At 37.9% G+C, this 21593-nt stretch overlaps 1 protein-coding gene across 1 annotated transcript in view; it reads left to right on the forward strand.

The window, feature by feature from the left end:
• The window catches only part of LOC117371814 (voltage-dependent calcium channel subunit alpha-2/delta-1), a 169562-nt gene that overhangs the window by 89589 nt on the left and 58380 nt on the right, over window positions 1–21593 (forward strand). The window contains exons 7-10 of the mRNA XM_055222580.1: window positions 6882–7013; window positions 9779–9848; window positions 11074–11124; window positions 11346–11445. Of these exons, the coding sequence (XP_055078555.1) occupies window positions 6882–7013; window positions 9779–9848; window positions 11074–11124; window positions 11346–11445 (353 nt within the window). The remainder of the gene's footprint in view (window positions 1–6881; window positions 7014–9778; window positions 9849–11073; window positions 11125–11345; window positions 11446–21593) is intronic.

Here is a 21593-nt window from a genome sequence, read left to right on the forward strand (position 1 = left end):
CTTTTGAGTGCAGTTTGGGTCAGATACATGGAGATGCGTAATAGTTTTGAGAGCTTTTGCCATACCCCCTTTTTAGGTAACTAATCTATCAGCAGGACATGTCTTTAGTCGACCAAGAATTTCTTTAGTCGACTGCATCTTTAATAAGTTGTGATTTGCTCTTTGTCATTCCAGCTAATATAAAGAATTATTAAAATATCTAATATCTTGTCTTAATTTACCAACCTTGACCTATCTGTGTCCAGGATATGAGGTAAACATGTTCAGATCAAATATAGCTTTGACTGAAAACATTAGATTTATCTGATTTATTCTGAATTACAAAAACATTGGACATGATTATTTATGTTACGATTTGGTGTTTTAGTTCTCGAGATGATTATGAAATCAGAAATCAGAAATCAGAAAAAGCCTCACATGAGTCTGTCACTACCTAAACCCAAGCACCTGTAGCCAATTATTAATCAGCGCTAGTGCAGCCTCTGCAGCTCAGTGAGTGAAGTCTGGAGGTTCTGAGATTTCACATGAGGCCTGTCCATATAGTGAGAATGAGAAAAACTTGTGTTTTCTACCTGCAGTTTAAGGCAGTGGCAACCCAGGTTCATTTGTGAGTGTACCTTTTTTAATACAGAAAGAGCACAGAATACAGTTTCTCTTAACAAAACTACAGGAAAAAATAATGTTACAGATTCTCATTTGAATTAATTCATACTTAATCTTTTTATGTTGCTGTTTTCACCAAAAAAAACAACTAAAAAACTAAAACTAAAACAATGAAAATATTGGCTATGTTTTCATGCACCACATACATCTGATGATTATCTGATTTCTAGAGTTATCAGATTATTGAAATGTAAACAGTCACATCTGATGTAATTAATTTGATTTCTTCCTGATTGTTCACAATTTTGCAAGTTTTGACAAGGACAAATGTGCAAAAAGGACAAACTAATGAATGAGAAAACTCATTGTACTTTGTCTTCCATTGTAACACAGTGTTACTCACTGTTGTACTCTAAAAATCCACTGATTAACTGCCACATGTCACCAGGTGTGTTTGAAGATCTGATTTATCTTGTGTTGTAAACACAAACTGAAATCACATCTAATTATTGAGTTCTCTGATTATTCTAATTATCTGACTTTTATTGGCCATGTAAATCTACCAAGCGCATATAAAAATTGCTTGCTACTGTGAAACTTCGCTGTTAAAAGAGGGGGCAGGCAATAATAAATCATTTTAGATAAATATTGCAGATTAAAATGAACTAAAATATAAAATAATGATCAACTTATCATTAAGTACCAGCTCACACCATAATAGGTCCTTAATAAATTAACTAAACAAAGTTACACTGCGTACTTGTTGGTTTAAGCTGCTCCTGGTTGAAATGCAAGTCAAACACCTGCTTCATTTTCTGCATTAAAACACCCAAAAAACATCATTATTACCCAGTCTTCTTTACAAATTACATTTTAATTACCATGAGCTTTTATTCTTGAGTTCCTGGAATGTCATCCTTTCCTTTTCGACATTCTCATTGCTTGTTTGGTCCCAAGATGATTCATTCTGTCTTGACAGTCTTTAATTGGATAAACAGTGCCTTCTATCTCCTCATTGTGATGCAAATATATGTGTCATCTGCATAATGATGCCTTCATACGTGTTACACATCAGATATATTACTGCTTTGGATTAAACGGCTCAGAGGAAGCATACTAATGAGAATAAATTGAGCCCTAAGATTGGTCCCTGTGGAACCTCAGTAGGTTGTAAATTCATGTAGTGCTAGGATTTATAAACATTTTTAAATGAGTTTTTCTCTCATTATTTTTACTACATTGAAATTCAATATTACTAACCTTAATTAATAGTAATGTCACTTCTCCAGTCTAGATGATCAGACATTGTGTCATTTGATTTAGCTTTTTATACAACCTAAAAGTCAAGTTTATGTAAGTCTTCTTACATAATGCAAAGCTCAACATGTTAAGATAAGAATTTGATCACACAGATAAAGTACTATAATAGACATTGATGATATTGGTGTATTGCAGTAGTTTTTAACTTTTCACACCAAGTACTACCTAAGAAAATATTTATCGTATTGAGTACCACCAAATATAAATTAGGTCTATAACAGGACTATACCAGGTCTAAAGGGGAGCTGGGTTCAGACTAGGACTACACAATTGCTACTTAAGTTCTACATAAGGACAAACCCCAAGAGGGGCAAAATTGTGGATAAAATTTAATTAAATTAATTCTACAACTGAAAGGAAGTACCACCAGAAAAAGCTTGAGTGTAAAAGTCAGTGTCTTACCATCCCTTGACCAGACCTGAAGAAACCGCTTGGATGAGCAGTGAAACGTCTTCACTCTTAAAAACTTGTGTCCAGTTGATAGAATTGAATTGACCTGGACGAGTGAGGGACTTACATGTCAGCCCAAAAATATCAGTCCAAAAGTATCGGTAAAGCTTATCGGACATTAGTATCGGCATCAGCTATGAAAAAAGAATAACAAATCAGTTGACCTCTAGTAATTGAAATGTCTTGTTTACAAAATGTCACTTGGTATTAGCATTTGAAGGAAATTAGCTATACAATGTGAACATACAGTAGATCCTGTTTTTCCTTGATCAGACTGCGTGGGATTTGGAGAGGGTATTACACTGTGGGAGCGGCCCAGTACTCTGCGCACAGACATATGCCATTGACTTGTGAGACCTGTGATAAAAGCTTGTCTGTGGTGATTTATACATTTCCCTGATGTCCTGCGGAGATGAAGCCATGACCGGGTGTAAATTCAGTCTGGCATCAAAGCACTGCCACATCCAGCTGCAGAATTCGTTAGTGTCAGAGCCAATATGGCCGACGAGCGGATCCTGGGTCTCCAGTGAGTTCTGATGATCACATATTATCACAATTGAGAAGTGCTTGTGACTAGTGAGCCAGTTCACCCATTGACATCTAGATCTTAAAGCAATGAGCAACCTTATAGAACAGTATAGCTCGCTTAGACTTTTATTATTTTTTTAGCCATAAAAATCATGTTAAAGGAAGTGTCAGAATATTCTGCATTTTTTCACACAACTACCTCTATTTTACATATCCATCTGTATTTTTTCTTTGACGCAGTGAATAAGTGACTGGGAAAATCCCCACGGTACCTGTGCTCTGATTCGTCAACTTCGAGGGACAACGGAGGCAGATTACCTTAATGAAGCTAGCATATTTAAAGAGCCCCATGTCTCTGCTTTGAGATGCTGTTTGAATTTACATGAGAGCACAATTGGTTGCGGAGTTACGGTAATGGAAAGTCTGCAACCGCGAGTCTAACGGCGACGATAGCACCCGCCAGGGTAACAGAGGTTAGATTAATCAATTTCATAAAAGTGACCACAATTCCCTACATTATTGTTAGTTTTATACAATCAGTTATATGTAAATTCTTCCAATGCAGCAAAAGAGTAGATTTTAACATATTGAAAGTGATATTTTCTGAAGTAATATTTGTATTTATTTAAAGCCCCATTGTGCAACCTTTTAGTCAAAAAAATAAAAGCATGTTTTTGTCATATTTATTGCCCTTCAATAAGAAAAAAAAACAAAAACAAAAAAACAACAGGCTTGCATCTCCACAACCCTGACTCCTGTTTGGTCTGCTTGTTTCTAGGATGTCTTACTATGTCTTTAACAAAATTCACAATATTATCATTAGAGTTGTTATTTTCCACATAATGCATTTTTTTTAATCAGAAAGTTGTATAAAATAATGTAAGTGTTATTTATTTTCATGAAGCTGACTTAAAATAGGTATAAAATAGGTATGCATTGATTCTCCTCACAATTATTAAGACGCAACCTTTACGTCACACCATTCAAATAAAAACTGGAATTGGAAGGCAAACAACCATAACTATTTCATTATTGAATCTTGTGATACTTTGTGTGATTCCTGTTAAAATTCTTCCTGTAGTTGATCCAAACGTTCCACTGAGTGACTTCACAGTTGGAAAAAGCTATGCCCTCCTGTTCTCAGGCTTCATTAACTGGGCTCTCCAGAGGATCCCATGCAAATGAACTGTATTTGCTCTGCACATCAATGGTCCTGCTGCAGTCAATAGTACTTTTCCAATCTATCTCATCCTCTATTACTATAGGCTTTTTTCTTCTTTGTTAAGCTGCATTTTGAAATCTGTCTAATGGTTTTCACCTTGTCTATTTAGTTTTTTACTCTTAGTTCCTGTTTTATTTTATTTATTCCCTTCAAAAATACGCTGTGATATCTGTATGATAGATATTTTTGCGCTATATTACAAAAAAATGTGGAGGAGGGGAGACGCTTGCAGACTTCAGCCTCTGCTTTGAAACTGTTGGATCCACTCTTTCATTCTGCCCTTTGTTTTATTACAGGTGATGGATTTGAATCCCATCTCTGTATTATATATAGAAAAGTGGGTTGGCCATCACTGTCTGTTAGAAGAGAACAGCACTGTATAAAATGTATCTATAAGGGACTACTTCAAAACCTGCCAGAATATCCCACCTGCTTGTTAATCATAGATACCGGAACATTTCATACCAGATCACGTGACTGCATAAGGCTTAGGACTGGCCGCACCAGAACTGAGACGAGAAAGAGGCTTTTAGCTGTTTTGCTTCAAAAAAATGGAATACACTCCGAGGAAAAGCAAAACTAGATACATTGGTGGCACAATCGCAATTTAATAATCTGGTAACAAACTTTTATACACACATCTGCACCTTTTTTATGTTTTATATGGACTTACATACTTGTTTGTTTTGTTTGTTTTTTTGTTTGTATTGTGTTTTTGAACAGAGAGTACAAGTGCTCCCATTGGGTTCCCCTGTATAAATAAAGATAAAGAAAGAAGAAAGATACCAGTACATCAGTTTTGCTAATTTATCCGTGCATTCGTTGTGAACACATTGTGACAATATTGGTTTAAAAACTGCATAGGAGTTTTACCTATGACGCAACAAATCTGGCCAAATGCAGATCAATGGTAAGAGAAGAAATACACAATTTTTTTTACAAGAGGACAACACTAAAGCTTAAAAAATGTCAACAAATAAATAATTAAAATGGTCTTTTTCTACCATATTGGTCTAATGTTCATCTTTCGGAGCCCCCCTCGTGTACGTGCCTCTCCACACATGCCCTCCACCCTCTCAAAGCTCTTACCGGCCCTGTTAGCTCCAGTACATGAGGCTCGGTGATGCGTGCACCCCTCCATCATGTGCAGAGGTGTGGGGGGGGCTCGCGGTCTCTGTCTGTGTCATTACATCCATAACCGCTGTAGCCTCCCGATCCACACGCGATCCATCAAGCTCACACAACGCCACACGCCGGTTATTAAAGCACGCAGATAAGTGACCCATTTTAGAGGCTTAATGACAAGAGCATATGTCGTCGATTACAGAATGGCGTCATAACAGTATTTGAAATGGAGTGATTGTGATACTCAACTGGAAAAAGATGTTGGAGGAGATAATTAGAAGATTTTCCATGTGTAAATAAATGGGATGCTGGGTAATTGTAAGGGGTGTATTGTGTGGGTGGGTATTTATCACATTTTGGGGACTTAATCTATTTTAACCCATGATGCATGTACAGATTTAAGGTTAAGCAAGTAACGACTATGGTTAAAGGGACTGTACCTGATTTATTTACGTATTTGAGCAAAGTGTGTCTTGCCCCAGTACAGATATATTGTATAAGCAGCTCTTGAGGTCAAAATAAGTCTACTGTGTACTGTTTGCATCTAATTATCAAGCATTTTATTGTCTGATAATTAGGTGTATGGTGGGCATGTTATTTATTGTTCGCTTTATCGTCACGGCAACAACTCCACTCTGGTCTCTGCAAGTTGTGAAAAGTGCTTATAATTTCATTGTGGTGAATAATTGGAATGTTCAGAATGTATAAGGGAAGTGAGGAATAACTTTGGGACCAATGCAAACTGTTTAAAATAAATAAGTTTCATGTTTTCACCCTCGGAGCATCGGATGCTATCGCCGCTGATAGGCTCGCAGTTGCGGACTTTCCATTACTGTAACTCCGTAATACTACCGAGCAGAGGCATGGGGCTCTTTAAGGACTGAACATGCACATTATAGACCATTATAGCTCACCTTTTTTCACACAACTACCTCTATTTTACATATCCATCCTTATTTTTCCTTTGATGCATCAAATAACTGACTAGGAGAATCCTCGTGGCACCTGTGTTCTGATTGGTCATCTTCGAGGGACAACGTAAGCACATTACCGTAATGACAGTAAAATATTTAAAGAGCCCCATGCCTCTGCTTTGAGATGCCATTTGAATTTACATGAGAGCACAATTGGTTGCGCAGTTACGCGAATGGAAAGTCCGCAACCGCAAGCCTGTCGCGGCGACAGCATCCAACGCTATAGGGTTAAGATAGCGAAAGATAGTAAAATGTTATTTGATTTAGTACTTTTTATGTTATTAAAAGTTTAAAATTGAACATGATAAAGGCGTATACAACCATAGAGGGTTTCTCAAAGTAAAAATTTTATTCTTGTTGTCCCCTTTAGACATTTTCAGAGTTGAAAGCTTGATAGTGCCAATTAGTAGGAAGGATGTTACCCAACGTTCATTCATCATTAGCTTACTTCAAATTGTATTTTTGATAGATTCATGCATGTTTCAGTTATCCTGTATTGACTTGGGTGCTTAGAAAATTGTCTTCAACTAAACCCTTATCTCCGCCCACCCCTCTGTACTTGCTTGCAGTTTTTCAATGTTATAATTTCTCAGCAGGTCTTTGATAGAAAAATCTTCTGATCATTAACTTGTGCTGTCGTCTGTGTCTTGTGTCCACAGCCACCATTGTGTTGAACGAGCTGAAATGGACTGAACGTTTGGAGGATGTGTTCAGGATAAACCGAGAGGACGACCCGACAGTGCTCTGGCAGGTGTTTGGAAGTGCTACTGGGCTGGCACGATACTACCCAGGTACAAAAAATAAATAAATATATAATAATAGTAATAAATTATAAAAATAAAAGACACTTTGTGCACCTTAAACTGTGTGATTTAAGTCGGCAATGGCACACCAGAGGTAGCTTTTGTAAATCAGGAGAACTCTTGTCTATTCCAGTCTGGCTGTGCTGCCATTGTAGGGAGTATTATAACCTCCGATAAGGTCATAGATGCAGTAATACACAAACAAATGTCAACAAGGAGCGAGCTGGTTGTGTCCTTGGTACAGCTGTGTAATGGAAAATTCCCCAACAACTGATCCAGTATTACCGGAGGTGGCACATCATCTGCAAGTAGAAAGTTAAAACCAGACTATACCAAACATTCTCCATAGAGATAAATAGATGTTATGCCATACTTTATTGTCATTATTATCAAAGGAACAATATTTCTATGGAAACATGCAGGAGGACGCCCTTCTCCAGGCCAACTTTAAGTCAGGTTTGTGGAGATGCAAGCTCGTTAGGACACAGTAAGGACAGTGCAAATTAAACATCCAAAAGGGAAAAAAACAAACAAACAAACAAACAAACAAACATGATTACATTGCCCCACCTTAAATGCTAAACTATTATTTGGAGAATAACAAAAAAGGATCCATACCTAAACCCATCTCAGAAAGTTTGTGCTATGAAACATCTTAAAGAAATTAGCATTAGTCATGAAATGTCTTAAGTGATGCATATCCAAGACACTTTATCATGGTGACCAGCAGCCACCCGCTCACAGAAGGTAATGACTGAGGCTGGTTAGAAAACATCACCAGGTGTAGCAGTGTTTTGTTGTTTTATTCATAGAATCCTACTCTGGATAATTTGGTATACAAATATAGCAGTAAAAGTAACCAAAGCTTGTACTGTTGCACTGTCAAATATAAGTATTGTGTCTGACATCCACTCAGAGACGTGCAATTCAATTAGTTACTCAAGTAAAGTAATTGAGTAAATGTAGTGCTACCCACCTCTGTAGATTAACTATACCCAAAGAAGAATGTATGATAAGGTTTCCCAGCACCCCTTTCGTCCCCATGTATTTGAGCAAAGCATGTCTTGTCCCAGTACAGATATCTTGTATAAGCAGCTCTTGAGGTCAAAATATGTCCACTACACGCTGTCTGCATTTAATTTTAAAGTGTTTTCTTGTCCAAGAATCAGAAAGTGCACATTAGCATTTTAGTTGTTGCTTTACAATTATGACAAAACTCCACTCTGGTCTCTGAAAGTTGTGAAAATCACTTATAAACTCATGGCGGTGAATAATTACGATGCTCGGAGGTAAGTGAGGAATAACATGAACTAGTTTTGTTTTTTCAATACCGTAAAAATCAGATACAGTTTGTACAACTAGAATACAATACTATTCAATAACTCAACAAGTATTTCCCCATCACTGTAACAAAAACTTGCAGATTTATTCATTACTTGGCGAATGTCTTGAATACATTGTCGTGCATTGATTTAATATGGTGTGTGCAGATAGGGTCGTACTGCTTTTAACAACCCCAGAGCAGAGTTCTTTAGGCTGAGCTATTTCTATTCATGAGGTCCTGTCATGACCGTATCATGGAGCTTTATGGAGCTGGCTAACATAGTGTATTTATGATTAGCTTTAGGATTGTGAATTATTGTCATTGTGCTGTTGTTTGTCCTCTAAATATTCAAAAGTCAGTGCTTCGAAATGCACTGCTTAAGTTTAGGAGTTGTCAGCATTTTTGAGACGGGACAGGAGCAGGTGTACAAAGCCTGTCCACAAACCTCTGCTAAACTTACAAATGTGAGGGATAATTAGATGTGAAAAGCAAAACTAGCAGGGTTTGCAGTGGTTCATTTCTTAATTTCCACACATCCTAATTTTATTAATTTAGTGTATTTTAGACCCGGGTTACATAGTGATGGCACGTCAACCCTGAAATGTGAACTTTCAGAAGAGGCAGATGACTTTATTTTCTTCTTCAATATAAAGATACTGACTTAAATTAATTGTGATCAAATCGAAAACGCAATTTGGCTCCAAGGAATTTGTGAGTGTGATAGACAATAGTTTACATGCACTACGTAAAAAGACACATATGTTTTGTTTGTTTAGTTTTTTTCTCACTGTCTGACATGAAATCAGACTAAACTTTTTCTGTTTTAGCTCAATTAGGATTACCAAAATTATTTCTATTTAGTTAACTTGAAAATTATCACTACATGACATTACAGCGCAGGTGGAACCGTGCATTTTGAGCTTTGACGATGTAGATAATAAAGAGTTACTCAAACGTATGTGAAAGAAACAAAACATGACTCCAGGTATGCTTTTTGGTGAGGTAACCGCATTATAACATGGATTAAAGCTCACAAAAGTCAGCTTCTCATAATATAACCTTTAAATAACAAAATGGAGTACTTCTTCTTCCACTGAGCACCACCGAAACTCCATTCATATTTTACACCAAACTGTACTATGCTATGTTGGAAAATAATGTATTGCTTAAACCGCCTGTTAATGCACAAATATTACCCAATCGTCAAATATGCTTCCTTTCTCGCGCTGCCAGGCTAACACTGCTTGAATTCACACGTGGGGGTGTTAGAGAGAGGTGCCGAGTGTGTCACCAGAACAAACAGGGAGATTACTGTACATTTGGCATTCATATTTGTTCTGTACTCCACACTGATGAGTAACAGTAGAGTACATTTGTGTGAATATTGTCTTACGTACTAAACACTGTTGAACGGACTCTCCTCTCACAGCCTCTCCTTGGATGGATGTCCGTAAGACGCCCAGTAAGATCGATCTCTACGATGTCCGCAGAAGACCCTGGTGAGTCACTGTTGATGCAAAAGAACTAGTATTGTCACGATAATGATATTTCAACTTCGATTTCGATACTAAAGATAGACTTGATATTACCAGCTACCACAATACCGATTTTGATACCACAATGATAACCAAAAACACTTTATTTAGACAACGGGATGTGATTTTCAACATTAAATTGCACTACTTTGTATCTATGTGATCCCTCAGTCGTCCATGGGCGTATACTAGTCTACGTGGTCTTATTCTTGTTCTGATCCAGCTCAAGATCATTTTAAACCTGTTCAAAGGTTGACTTCTGTCCTGCGAATGTGACTTTTTTAGTATCGATACTTATTCAAAGGAGTATCTACTTTTGATACTAGTTTGAGTGTCGATTTGTACATTTGCTTTGGTACCACATGTTATAGCAAAATCCACCCGAACTTGATTTTTACATGATGGGTCAGTGTTTGAGCAGAGGGTGCAAGAACTCATTTATTTATATACCCACTGGTTAGCACTTTTACCTCACAGTTAGAAGGTCCCAAATTCAATTCCCATCTACCTAAAACATGCACAACAGGCTAATGCATGGCTTTCATGACTGCTAACGTACGGCCTAGAACCTACTCGTTTTAATAGGTGTGATTGACAGATGGATAACGCCATATAATCTTAGCGCCACACGGGTAAAAAAGAAAGAAAGAAAAAAACACAGATGTCTGAAAAACCATGTGGATCTCTGGAGAATCAACAATCAAAGCAGCAAACATGATGTTCTGAATGTCACAAGAATAATCAGGAAGATGTCTTATAAATTTGAGCGACGCAAGCTTTAAATTAGTATCTGTGATTGGATGGTCACACATTTTGATAGCATAGAAGCTAGCTCGCCAAGCTAACAAGTATTCCCGAGTCCTGTATGGCGCTGTGTTGCCTGGTAATTTGTCATTTCACTCATAGTCAGTCTCTACTATAACCAGTCAAAGTGCCTCAAACACATAATCCAATCGCTCCAGCGGAACACGAAAGATAAATAACTACGAAAGTTTTTATTATTACTTTGTTCTCGATCGGTATTGCAATTTAAAATGTCCACAATACATAACGATCCAGGGCAGTCATAGATTCTAACTATATAGCAGACAAAAGCACGATCTGTCTTCTTAAATGTATTTTGCATCCATAGTGCACTGCAGTTACTTGTCATTCCAGTGCTTGAGGTGTTGTGTCGTTCTCATTCTAGGTACATCCAGGGAGCAGCGTCGCCCAAAGACATGCTAATCCTGGTGGACGCGTGAGTATCCTGATAATTCCATTGATCCATAACAAACTAATAGCACCATGATTTCCCCTGATTACACCAGCACCTCTATAATGTGATGTATTTCCCTGGATAGGCAGCCTTAATTACAGACCCGCTCTCTGAGGATATGGGGACAGGTCAAGCGTGTTTTGGAGAAGAGTCATTTTAATTTTGTTTATTTGCGTTTATATGTTTATTTCTTTTGTTCACAGGAGCGGCAGTGTCTCGGGTCTGACGCTCAAACTCATCCGGACGTCGGTCAGCGAAATGCTCGAGACGCTTTCGGATGATGATTACGTCAATGTGGTTTATGTGAGTGGAGATATTTACATTTACTCACTGATTGACACTTCATCTGCATTGGTTGTAAGATGTAGGGCAATGTAAAATGTAAAATCTCTGTGGTGTGGTTTTAAAATGTGCCGTTAAAATACAGCAAACTAGCGTGTACCCAGCTGCTGGCCTACATTACAGGATTTGGAACAGTGTAGTGGTTTTATCATCAGGTGCGTGCTCACTCGTGGCTTGTTGCAAATGAAAATAACTTTAATGACTTTGCTAATGTTTGGCTAAACCTTGAGATCTCTTTTCAGTGCGTGTCCTTCACTTGTCTACGCAGCTGCTCCGAAACTGGAGTGTTTGAAACTCATTTGTAACTTTTATAACTGCCTGTTAGTCACATACAAATTCAACTGTGGTGAATGCAAACCTACCTGCACTTTCAGTTTAGCAAATTAAAAATTGGTGTTTGAGTAGTTTCGTAAACAAGAAGTACTTCTCGACTTTTTTTGGTGTTAACTTTATGTTTTATGGAATACAGCCATTAAAAAAATGTACTATGGATTTGTTAGGGTTTTAAAAATACTTAGACTCATTTAACTAGTGTGACCACATTTTCAGAATCAAGAACTGGGACACCTCTGGTTTGTAGTGGTTGTTGATAATAAAATTATAATTGTGTAAGGAAAAGTGTTATGAACTCGGTCCATTCATGACTTATTCACGATTTACTTGAGTCAGTATATAATCTGAGAGATCTCAGTCACTTGCTCATGAGTCAGTATATAACGTGTGAGATCTCAGTTAGCACAACTGAGAACATTTCCTTTGTGTTCTCATAATTTTCAAGCATGTTTTTCTGTATTTTGGCTGAACAAATGACAATTTATGCCCCTCTTTACACTTGGCGGGTATCAAAATGGCCAAAATGGGGACACCTGGGACATTTTTTGTATAAAACTGGAAGAAAGCAATGGTTTTGGTTAAATCTGCTGGGACAGAGGACACAGGGCTCCAAATTGCGCCGGGTAAACAGGGACGTCTGGTCACCCTACATTTACCTTAATTTTTCATGCTGTATAAATAGGCTGAGCCATGATTTCTAGGAATAGTCAGCAGACAGTGAAAGGACCCTGACTGAGGCAGTTTAAATGAGGCTAAAACATGCTGATGCTAACTTTGGAGTTTAAAAATATAAAAAAAAAAAATGAAAATAACAACAGGGACTTAAGAGCCAGCAAGCCAGCCCAGCTCTTAATTCCCTGTTCAAACATTAAACCGTAGCTATGACCAATGTTTGCTAACAGTGTTTTTGTGCTTTCATTTCTGTTCATAAATGAAAGGAAATGAGGGTACGCATTCCTGTCAGTAGCACTTCTGCACTTAGTTTCACTTGTGTAGATCACATGTTATTTTTTATTTATTTTTTTTTTGCATGACTTTAAATACTGACCTATGACCCTAGTTTTGACCTAAGACACAAGATGTTATCGCGATTTTAGCGCCTACGTGTGTGATTGTAGGTGGATTAGTGAATCAGGGACATGCATGGTCTGTCCGTATCAATGGCTGTTTATCTATACTAAAACTAGTATCAAAACTAGACACTCATTTGAACAGGTATGGATAAAAGTCTCATTTTCAGGACAGAAAAGAACCTTTGAATATCTTTAAAATGATTTTGAGCTGTATTAGAAAAAGTATAAGAGCACATAGACTACTATACACCCATGGAGCACTAAAAACCTACCTGGACCACTGAGAGATTACACGGATAAAAGGCCACATGGGAATATAAAAGAAAGCGCTACTAATTAATGTTGAAAATCACATGGTATTGTTTTTTTATTATCATTGTTTCAGAATCAGTATTGAGTATTGAGTTTAGTTTTAAGTTGAGTTTGAAATTTGAGTTTTGTGACAAGACTATAGGCGGCTGAAAAACATGACACACTTTAGTTTGTTGAAAAAGAAACATTACCACTGAGCTGTGTTTGAGATTGGCTCGAGGGTTTGGGGACCAGTCTGATAACTCTCCGTATAAAAGATGCAGAGAGATAACATTTTGGAATTGTCAGGTAACTCCTACATATTTTGCACCTAAAATAATAAGACTAGGTTTGATCTCTGGCTGCTGTACTTCCCGTCTCTGTACATTCAGCAGGAGGTCCAGGAGTCTACAGCCACACGGGGCAGACAGAGATGGAGGATTGGGCTGTAGATTTGTGTCGGGCCTAGCCTCCTCGAAACCAGAGCATAATGAAATCTCTCGCTTCTATTTGGGGTTCAGGATTAAACGTGTATGTGCCGAGAGCATGTGTACCTCTTTACCTGTCAGTGCCAAACCAATCCAGGCTACAACTATGGAATCTACTGCATCAGATGACTATCCATTTTGGGGCGAAATGCTGAACTGAAATTGAAATGTGAATGGTCACAACAGTCATTCATTTAAGTCATTGATTCTAAAAGTTTACAAACATCTTTTTCAAGTAAAATTTTATGTATTCAACTAAAAGCACAAAGACAAAATGTGATTCCATGAAAACAGTTAATCTATTAAATTAACGTCATAACTTGTTCTCTTACTGTTTAAAAATCTTAACTATAATCACAACCAAATCTGTGTTGCCAGTGCCTTAACCTGCAGATACAGAACACGTCCAGGTTTTTTTCATTCTCAGTATATGGACAGGCCTCATGAGAAAGCTCAGAACCTCCAGATTTCCTTCACTGAGCTGCAGAGGCTGCACTAGCACTGACTCATGATTGGCTGCAGTCACTGGGGTTTAGTTAGTAACATTTCAGATCAGAGACAGAGTCTTTTTTAGGTTTAAACCAACTGAATTTCAACATTGAAACTGACAGTACAAATGAGACTCATGTCAGGCTCCTTCTGATTTCTGATTAAGAATAAATCAACTAAAAGCTATATTTTCCCCTCCTTAGGTAATGAATAAAGTACTTATCTATCTATATTTGACTTGAACATGTTTACCTCGTGTCTGGGGAGACCTTTAAATGTAGATACAGCAATAACTTAGTTGTCACTTACACACAAACAGTCCGTACATTTTGAAAGAATTCATGAAACTGAAACATATTTGAATGGTCACAATAGGCAAGTAATTGATTTGAAGTTTGAAGTTTTCACATCTTAGAAAAAAATTCCAAAGTTCCAAGTACTATCAGCACTAAACAAGGTCCAAATAAAGGCTAAAGGAAAACCAAGTCCCAATCAGTTTTCACCTCAGCTACACTAGTTCGATTTGACATCCAAAAATATGTTCTGAAATGCATGGAATTCCTGAATTAGTTCAACAGTTCATATTTCAGTCTTATTCCAAATATACCAGTTAAAAAAATGGACTGTGAACGCAATCTTGATTTTGGAAAAATATTGCAAATAAAATCCCAATATTGATTTGCAAAGAAAAGAAAATGCAATTAGATATATTTCCAGAATCGTTTGACCTTCCAGCCGTCATCCTACGCACCTCTTTCTTAGATTTTTCCTTTCTTTCATTTTCTTTTTTCAACCCAACCACAATTCCTCTCCACACACTTGTCCATAAATCTCTCCCTGTCAATAAAAACTACTCTCTCCATCCAAAACCCACCCCCCATTTTTTATATACAATCTTCTAACTCTCCTCCCTTTCCAATTTGGTTCTCTTTCATTTCTACTTTTCGCTGCAACCAATCACCTATAGCTCGCCATCTGTCGCTACTTTTTCATTATCCCGTGGCCTAGCTTTTTCACGCCTGTAATTACACCATAGAAGAAAAAAAATCAGGAAATGAGGAGAACTCGTGAGTCGAACTTGTTTATAATTTGTGTTTAATTTGATGTTCGTGATCAGGGCTGGTCCTGGCTCTTTTGGTACGATAGGCGAGATTTCTGATCCCATCTGTGGTAATACATGTTCTATTAATTAGGTTTCCCAGGACCTTTGTAGGCATTAGTCCAATAATTAAGGGTCCCTGAATGGTATTGATTTTGTAGGAGGTGGATTTGAAAGCGGGGGGGCTGGGGATAATCCTCCGGAAATTTTGAACAAAGCAATTTTCCGGTAATGTGGGGTTAATTACAAATTAAGACTGTATTTGTAAAAAAACAAATGAGTGCCATTTTATAAAGCTTGCAGTTTACTCTTTGTACAGTAATGTTTTCAAAAGTCAGGTTTTGTGATTTTGCGTTTTTTTGTAAAGAAATCTCCAAATGCAAAATCCACAAATATTAACTTTTACTGTTTTCTGAGATCATGTCCTTGTGGTTTCTCCTTTATTCAAACATCAAAAAACAACAAGTGAAGAATATGTTTCAGAATTAACTCTTAGCCCCGCCCACTTAGCCCACCTCTCAGTGTAATGTTGAACCATGGCTGGCTGTTGATTGCACATGGTTCTCATTTAACAGGATGCCTTGTCTGTTCCTGACAGTTCCCTCCTTATGGTTCTCATCTAACAAAATACTTTTTAAGAGGCCCACCCATGTACTTTTTCTGAATTTGTTTTTGTCCAACATCTGCATGTGAAACCTAAAAGAAAAGCTGTACCCCACATATTTTCTGTCAAATAAATCGTTCTGAGAATTAGGACTAGTTTGTACATACAGATACATACATATTTTTTCCCTTTATTATTTCCAATAAGGACGGACTATGAGTGTCCCCCGATTCACCTGTGACTAGACTCACATTTTCATAAAGTATTGAAGAAGTGAGTATTTTACATTCCAGGCGACCTCATTACAAGTATCTAACTCTACTATTTAGCAAGATATGCTTCAGCTGTGATACGGGAATTGTCAGGATCCAACAAATGTTCAATCTACTCTCAATAAGACGGACAGATAGATCTCTCTAGACACCAGCTATATCTATCCTTGTATTTACCCAAAAACATCCAGGTGGGATTTGAAATCTGTTGTTCCTCTGTGTAGAGCTTGTTCTTAGTTATAATGAGACTAGATCAGACAGAGGCCAATACTACAGGTCTCACTTCACAAAGAGCCCAGCCATTTGTCTGTGTTCAGACGCAGATGTGGAGGAAAAGGTGTTTTCCGGAACTAAATAAAATGTGCATGTATTATGTTAGGTTATATTAATATGATTATTATTAAACATCATATTTGTTATACACTATGAAATGCACTGTTGGCCACTAAACCTCCACATTTTGACAGTCACAATGTTCTAACGTCACGAGAACCTATTGAGCTGGTCTTTGCAGAGACTGTAGGTGCAGACAGCAGATCAGACAATGCCTCCAGTGGGCCCATAGGGAGCCATTGTTTTGGACACAATGCATTTGGTTTGCACAGTGGACTCACTTGGGCTGTAATCATCCCGAGAAGCAGAGCGTGCCTGTGTAAGAGTCAGTCTGAATGAGATGTGTGAGGGACAAGAGACAGGACGGTCCAGTTTTCATTTACACATGCTCATTTCTACCCCAAAAACATTTCCATTAGTGGGTTTAATAACATGAGTGTCTCTGGATAAGTATTAGGAAACAGGTTCACAGCTTGCTCTGTCAACCCTGAGGTTTTCTGAATGAAACCATGTACGTTCATAGAACGGGACGTGGGGTCAGACATGAGGAACTGTCAATCATAATCACAAAATATACAAGAATTTAAAATAATAAAGAACAAGATAAAAGCAGTGAGATCACTGCATTCATGTGGATCTTTGTCACTTAGCGGCCAATTACGCCCACACAAGTTATGCCCCGGAGAGATTACAGTCTGTGTACATAATGTTCATCAATATAGAAGTGTCAATGTGCTTAAGTCATGAAACAGACAAGGGATGGGACGATATTAAAATTTAGACTCCCGATTATTTTGACCAAAATAATTGTGCTTAACGATATTATCACGATAATTATTAAACCAAGGTTTTACAGTTTTCAAAAAGTCTCTAAAAGCATCAATTATCATACAATTTGCAGGTGCCTGAGATGTCACCTTTATTGTTTGTTTGTTTTTTTTTTGCTACAAGTGAAATTAACAATGAATGAATAATAAATGTGTTGTTTATATAACTCTTGACTATAAAAAAGCACATGAACTAACCTGAGAAAGCCCCCAGTAAAAGGATATGATAAAGGATAAGCTAGTATCACAGCCATCAGCTGTGCAAAATGCTATTTAGCTAGCGCTAACCTAGCGATAGCAAAGTCGACACAAACGCGTGCCATTATTCATACAAATCCAAACTAACACAAACTACATTCAATAGTTTATTTCACATGGTATGTTTCTTACGATGAATATTTTTGGCTCAAGTTTGTCAAACAGAGCAGGATGGTCGTCTCGCAAATGCACGTGTAAGTTGCTGGCGTTTGCCCTCAGAGCCATGACATTTTTTCTGCAGGCTCCGCAGATTGGTGGCTCATTGGCTTGTTGGTCTTGTGTGGAATTATTATTATGACTTTGAAAAACATCAGACTTCACCATCCCCAATTCAGAACAGGCACAGAAGCTAAAAAGTTTCATTGTTATGATAGAGGGCCCCTAGTGGACAAACACCCGAACTAACATCTAAATATTGTACTGTAAACATGAGGCAGTCTGGTGCCGTAAAGGCGATTATAATCATGTAAGATGATCATGACTATTTAAAAATGTTACAAGCGATTAATTGCAGATCTTTTTGGTTGCGATTAGTGATATTATCGTATATCATCCCATCCCTAAAACAGACTATAACATCATCATACAGCGCCCTGGATAAACAGCACTTACTCTATGTCTGTGCCAAGCTACGCACAAAGACGCATGCCTCATACAAACATACACGATTACATTTTAGTTTTAAAATCTTTACAGATTATAATAGCGAGTATTTGGTGCAATGCAGTATGATTTAACAGTGTGTATTTAATCCAGGCATAAGCGACATAAACTTAATGAATCTTTCCTCTTTATAAATCTGTGTCAGTTTCTTCATCTCTCCGCATCCTCTCTCTTTCTCTGGCCACTTGCTTGGATCACAGTAGCTGGATTCTTGTCTCCAGTTGATCAAAGATCTGTCTTCTTATCTTATTCGGGAACTTAACCTTGTCCAGAGTAGGTTTTGTTACCATAAAGATCTACCCTGAAAGTGACCCAGCTTTGTAGTATCGCTAAACCTCATAATTACCTCACTAACCCTCTAATCCAAGTGTAACGCTGCCAATCAATGCCATCAGCCCCACCCACCAACAATACTCACGCACACGCCACACCAAGTGTCTTGTCAAAGGACAATGGCGACCCACTGTGGCACCCACTGTGGCACATACTGTGGCACACGATATTCTCAGCAGTCTACCATCCAAGTACTAACCAGACCCAGCCCTGCTTAATTTCAAAGATATGATGAGCTTGAGCTTTGACAAGGAGGTTTGCATCTGAACCACTCCCATTTATTGTACCTTCTATCCCTGCTTTTCCTCTTATAATATATTGAGTTGTAGTATTGAAATAGATATTTAACCATGAACTATACATACTTATTGGAGATTATTACTTATTATTATGAAAGTACATAAAAATGATTATACTAATTGGATTGATTCTACATGCTTTTTGTAACATTCCTCTGTGTTCACTGTAGAGACATTTATAGAGACTGAGTGAGTGACTCTGACTCTGACAGGAGAAACTCCAACCATTTACTGTTTAGGTAAACTGGTAAAAGGCAGATTGATATCTCAGCGCTAACAAGGTTAGCTCTGTGAAATCAATCTGGAATGGCTCCCGTTGATATTGTTCGGGAAGAGGAGGGACTCTCAGAGGAGTTTCAGCCAATCGCAGAGGCCAGTTGGCATGCTTCAATAATAAACAATATAGTTTGGCTAAATTAATGGGTCGCATCATACAGTTTTTATCCTTATATCATGAGCTGCAATTATAAATATACCAGGGGTTCTGTGGGACAATGTACAGTCTCTGCCCTGCACCAAAAGTTGTGTGGACTTAAGTGGATCAGCAGAAGATGGATTCTCATGATATTCAAAACTCAAACCTCATGACAACGAAGCTTGTAGTTAAATGTTACCATGGTTACCAAGCTGCAGAAGGTTAATGACCACATCATTGTTACTTAGAAATGCAAGGCACGTTTATTTGTATAGCACAATTCATACACAAAGTAATTCAAAGTGTTTTACAGATGAAGAAAGACACTCACAATACAACAAATCAAAAGAGTGCAGAATAAAAACCCCTCATCAGAAAAGTTACATAGTGAACCTTGCAATGACCTATATAATTTTTTTCCTCATCAAAAACATACCTGGAGTTGTGTTTTGCTTCATCCACACGTTTAACACACAAAACCTGCATATTTAGAGTTCTGTGTGGTAACAAAGGAAACACAGGAAGTGCTCCACTGTGTTTTTAAACTCCATGCATACTCTATACTAGAATCATTTGGATAATCTCAGTCCTAGTATTGCTAATCTCTACTGAACTAAAGGTAAAAAGTAGCCGTTAACTTGAAAACTACCACTGTGTAATATAGGACTTTTCTGGTCTGTAATAAGCGCCACTATTAATTTTAGGAACAGCTGCTATTGCACAACATTCAAATAATACAAACTGAAAACACACTTACCAACATAACTTAATTAAAATGCCTTCAACCTAAATACTCCTTGTTGACTTACACACATCCCAAAAGCAGAGCTAGAGCACATTTTCACCTCCATTTACAACCAGTCGCTGTCCACATCATGGGTCCAATGCCTGATTCAAAGCAGCCACAATAGCCCCTGTCGCTAAACAGTCCAAAGTCACATGTCTAAACGACTACAGACCTGTGGGATTCACCTCCATCCCTGCCAAATGCCTGGAGAGACTGGTCATGACACATATCAAAGCTGCGATACCACCATCACTTTGCATACAAGGAGAACAGGTCAACAGAGGATGCCATCGCCATTGTGCTCCACAGTCTAGTTGGAGCACCAGGAGCATAAGAACACCTATGCGCAGCTCATCTTTGTGGACTACAGTTTAGGTTTCAACATGATCCGGCCGTACAAACTCTGGTCCAAACCACATAATCTCAGACTAATCGCCACTGTGCTATTGGACACCCTTTTTATCAACACCAGGGTCCCCCAAGGGTGCATGCTGCTCTACACTGTTCACACATGACTGTTTTGCCTCTTCTTCCTCCAGTCCTCCAGTCTTATTGTCAAATTCGCCGACAACACCACAGTTCTCAGACTCATCACCAATGACAATGAGATGGACTTCAGGAACGAGGTGCCTGGAACCTGTTCATGAACATCAGGAAGACCAAGGAGATTAGTATGGACTTCCCAAAATGGACAAAACAACCACTGATCTCTCTCTATTGGCACTAGAAAAGGAGGAGCAAATAAAAATTCCTGGGGTGATCATGACGTGGCATTGTCATTATGTTATTATTGTGCTAATGTTTACACGGGTTATTGGGGTTATTGTCAGTGTGAGAATGCAACAACTTTCTCCAACTTTCTAAACTCAGACAAGATTGAAGCCCACAGAAACAAAGAGAAAGTGTCAGCAGTCACCTCCAGTCTCTCTCTCTCTAAAACCTTCAAATCAGGCTAGAAATCTAGGGGTAACAATGGACATGGGGAATCAGCGTTTCAATTTTATGCAGCTAAAACTTGGAACAGTGAAAATGTGACACAGGCTTCTACTTTGACAATGTTTAAATCCACGCTCAAAACGGTTCTGAAAGGTTTTTATTCTGCACTCTTCTCTTTTAATGTTCATTTTATGATGACTTTTTATGTTTTTCGTTTTGAATTTGAATTACTTTTGTGCCAATTGCGCTATACAAATAAATGTCCCTTGACTTATTTTGTCTTATTCGTAGGAGTCTTGCATCTTCGGTATTGCACTTTACATCAAATCTATGCAGTGTTTGATGCTCTAAACATAATCCCGTTGTATTTATTTTTAAGTCAATCACAATGAAAATCTTGAATTTACTTGATCACTGCACAGTTGTTCCTGCGCCTTCTTATCCTCCTCTACACAAGTCTGACTCCAGTAAACAGAAGTGTGTGTAGCTTCAATTTAGTGTCAACACTTTTGAGCAAAGACTGGCTTTAGCCACTCTCACGACTTTACCAGCATGTAAGCAAGGAGAGATTATACTGTGGGGTTCAAATCAAGAGGAAAAGAGGCTGAG

The sequence above is a fragment of the Periophthalmus magnuspinnatus genome, chromosome 6 (genome assembly GCF_009829125.3).
Source record: "Periophthalmus magnuspinnatus isolate fPerMag1 chromosome 6, fPerMag1.2.pri, whole genome shotgun sequence".
Taxonomy (NCBI): Eukaryota; Metazoa; Chordata; class Actinopteri; order Gobiiformes; family Gobiidae; genus Periophthalmus; species Periophthalmus magnuspinnatus.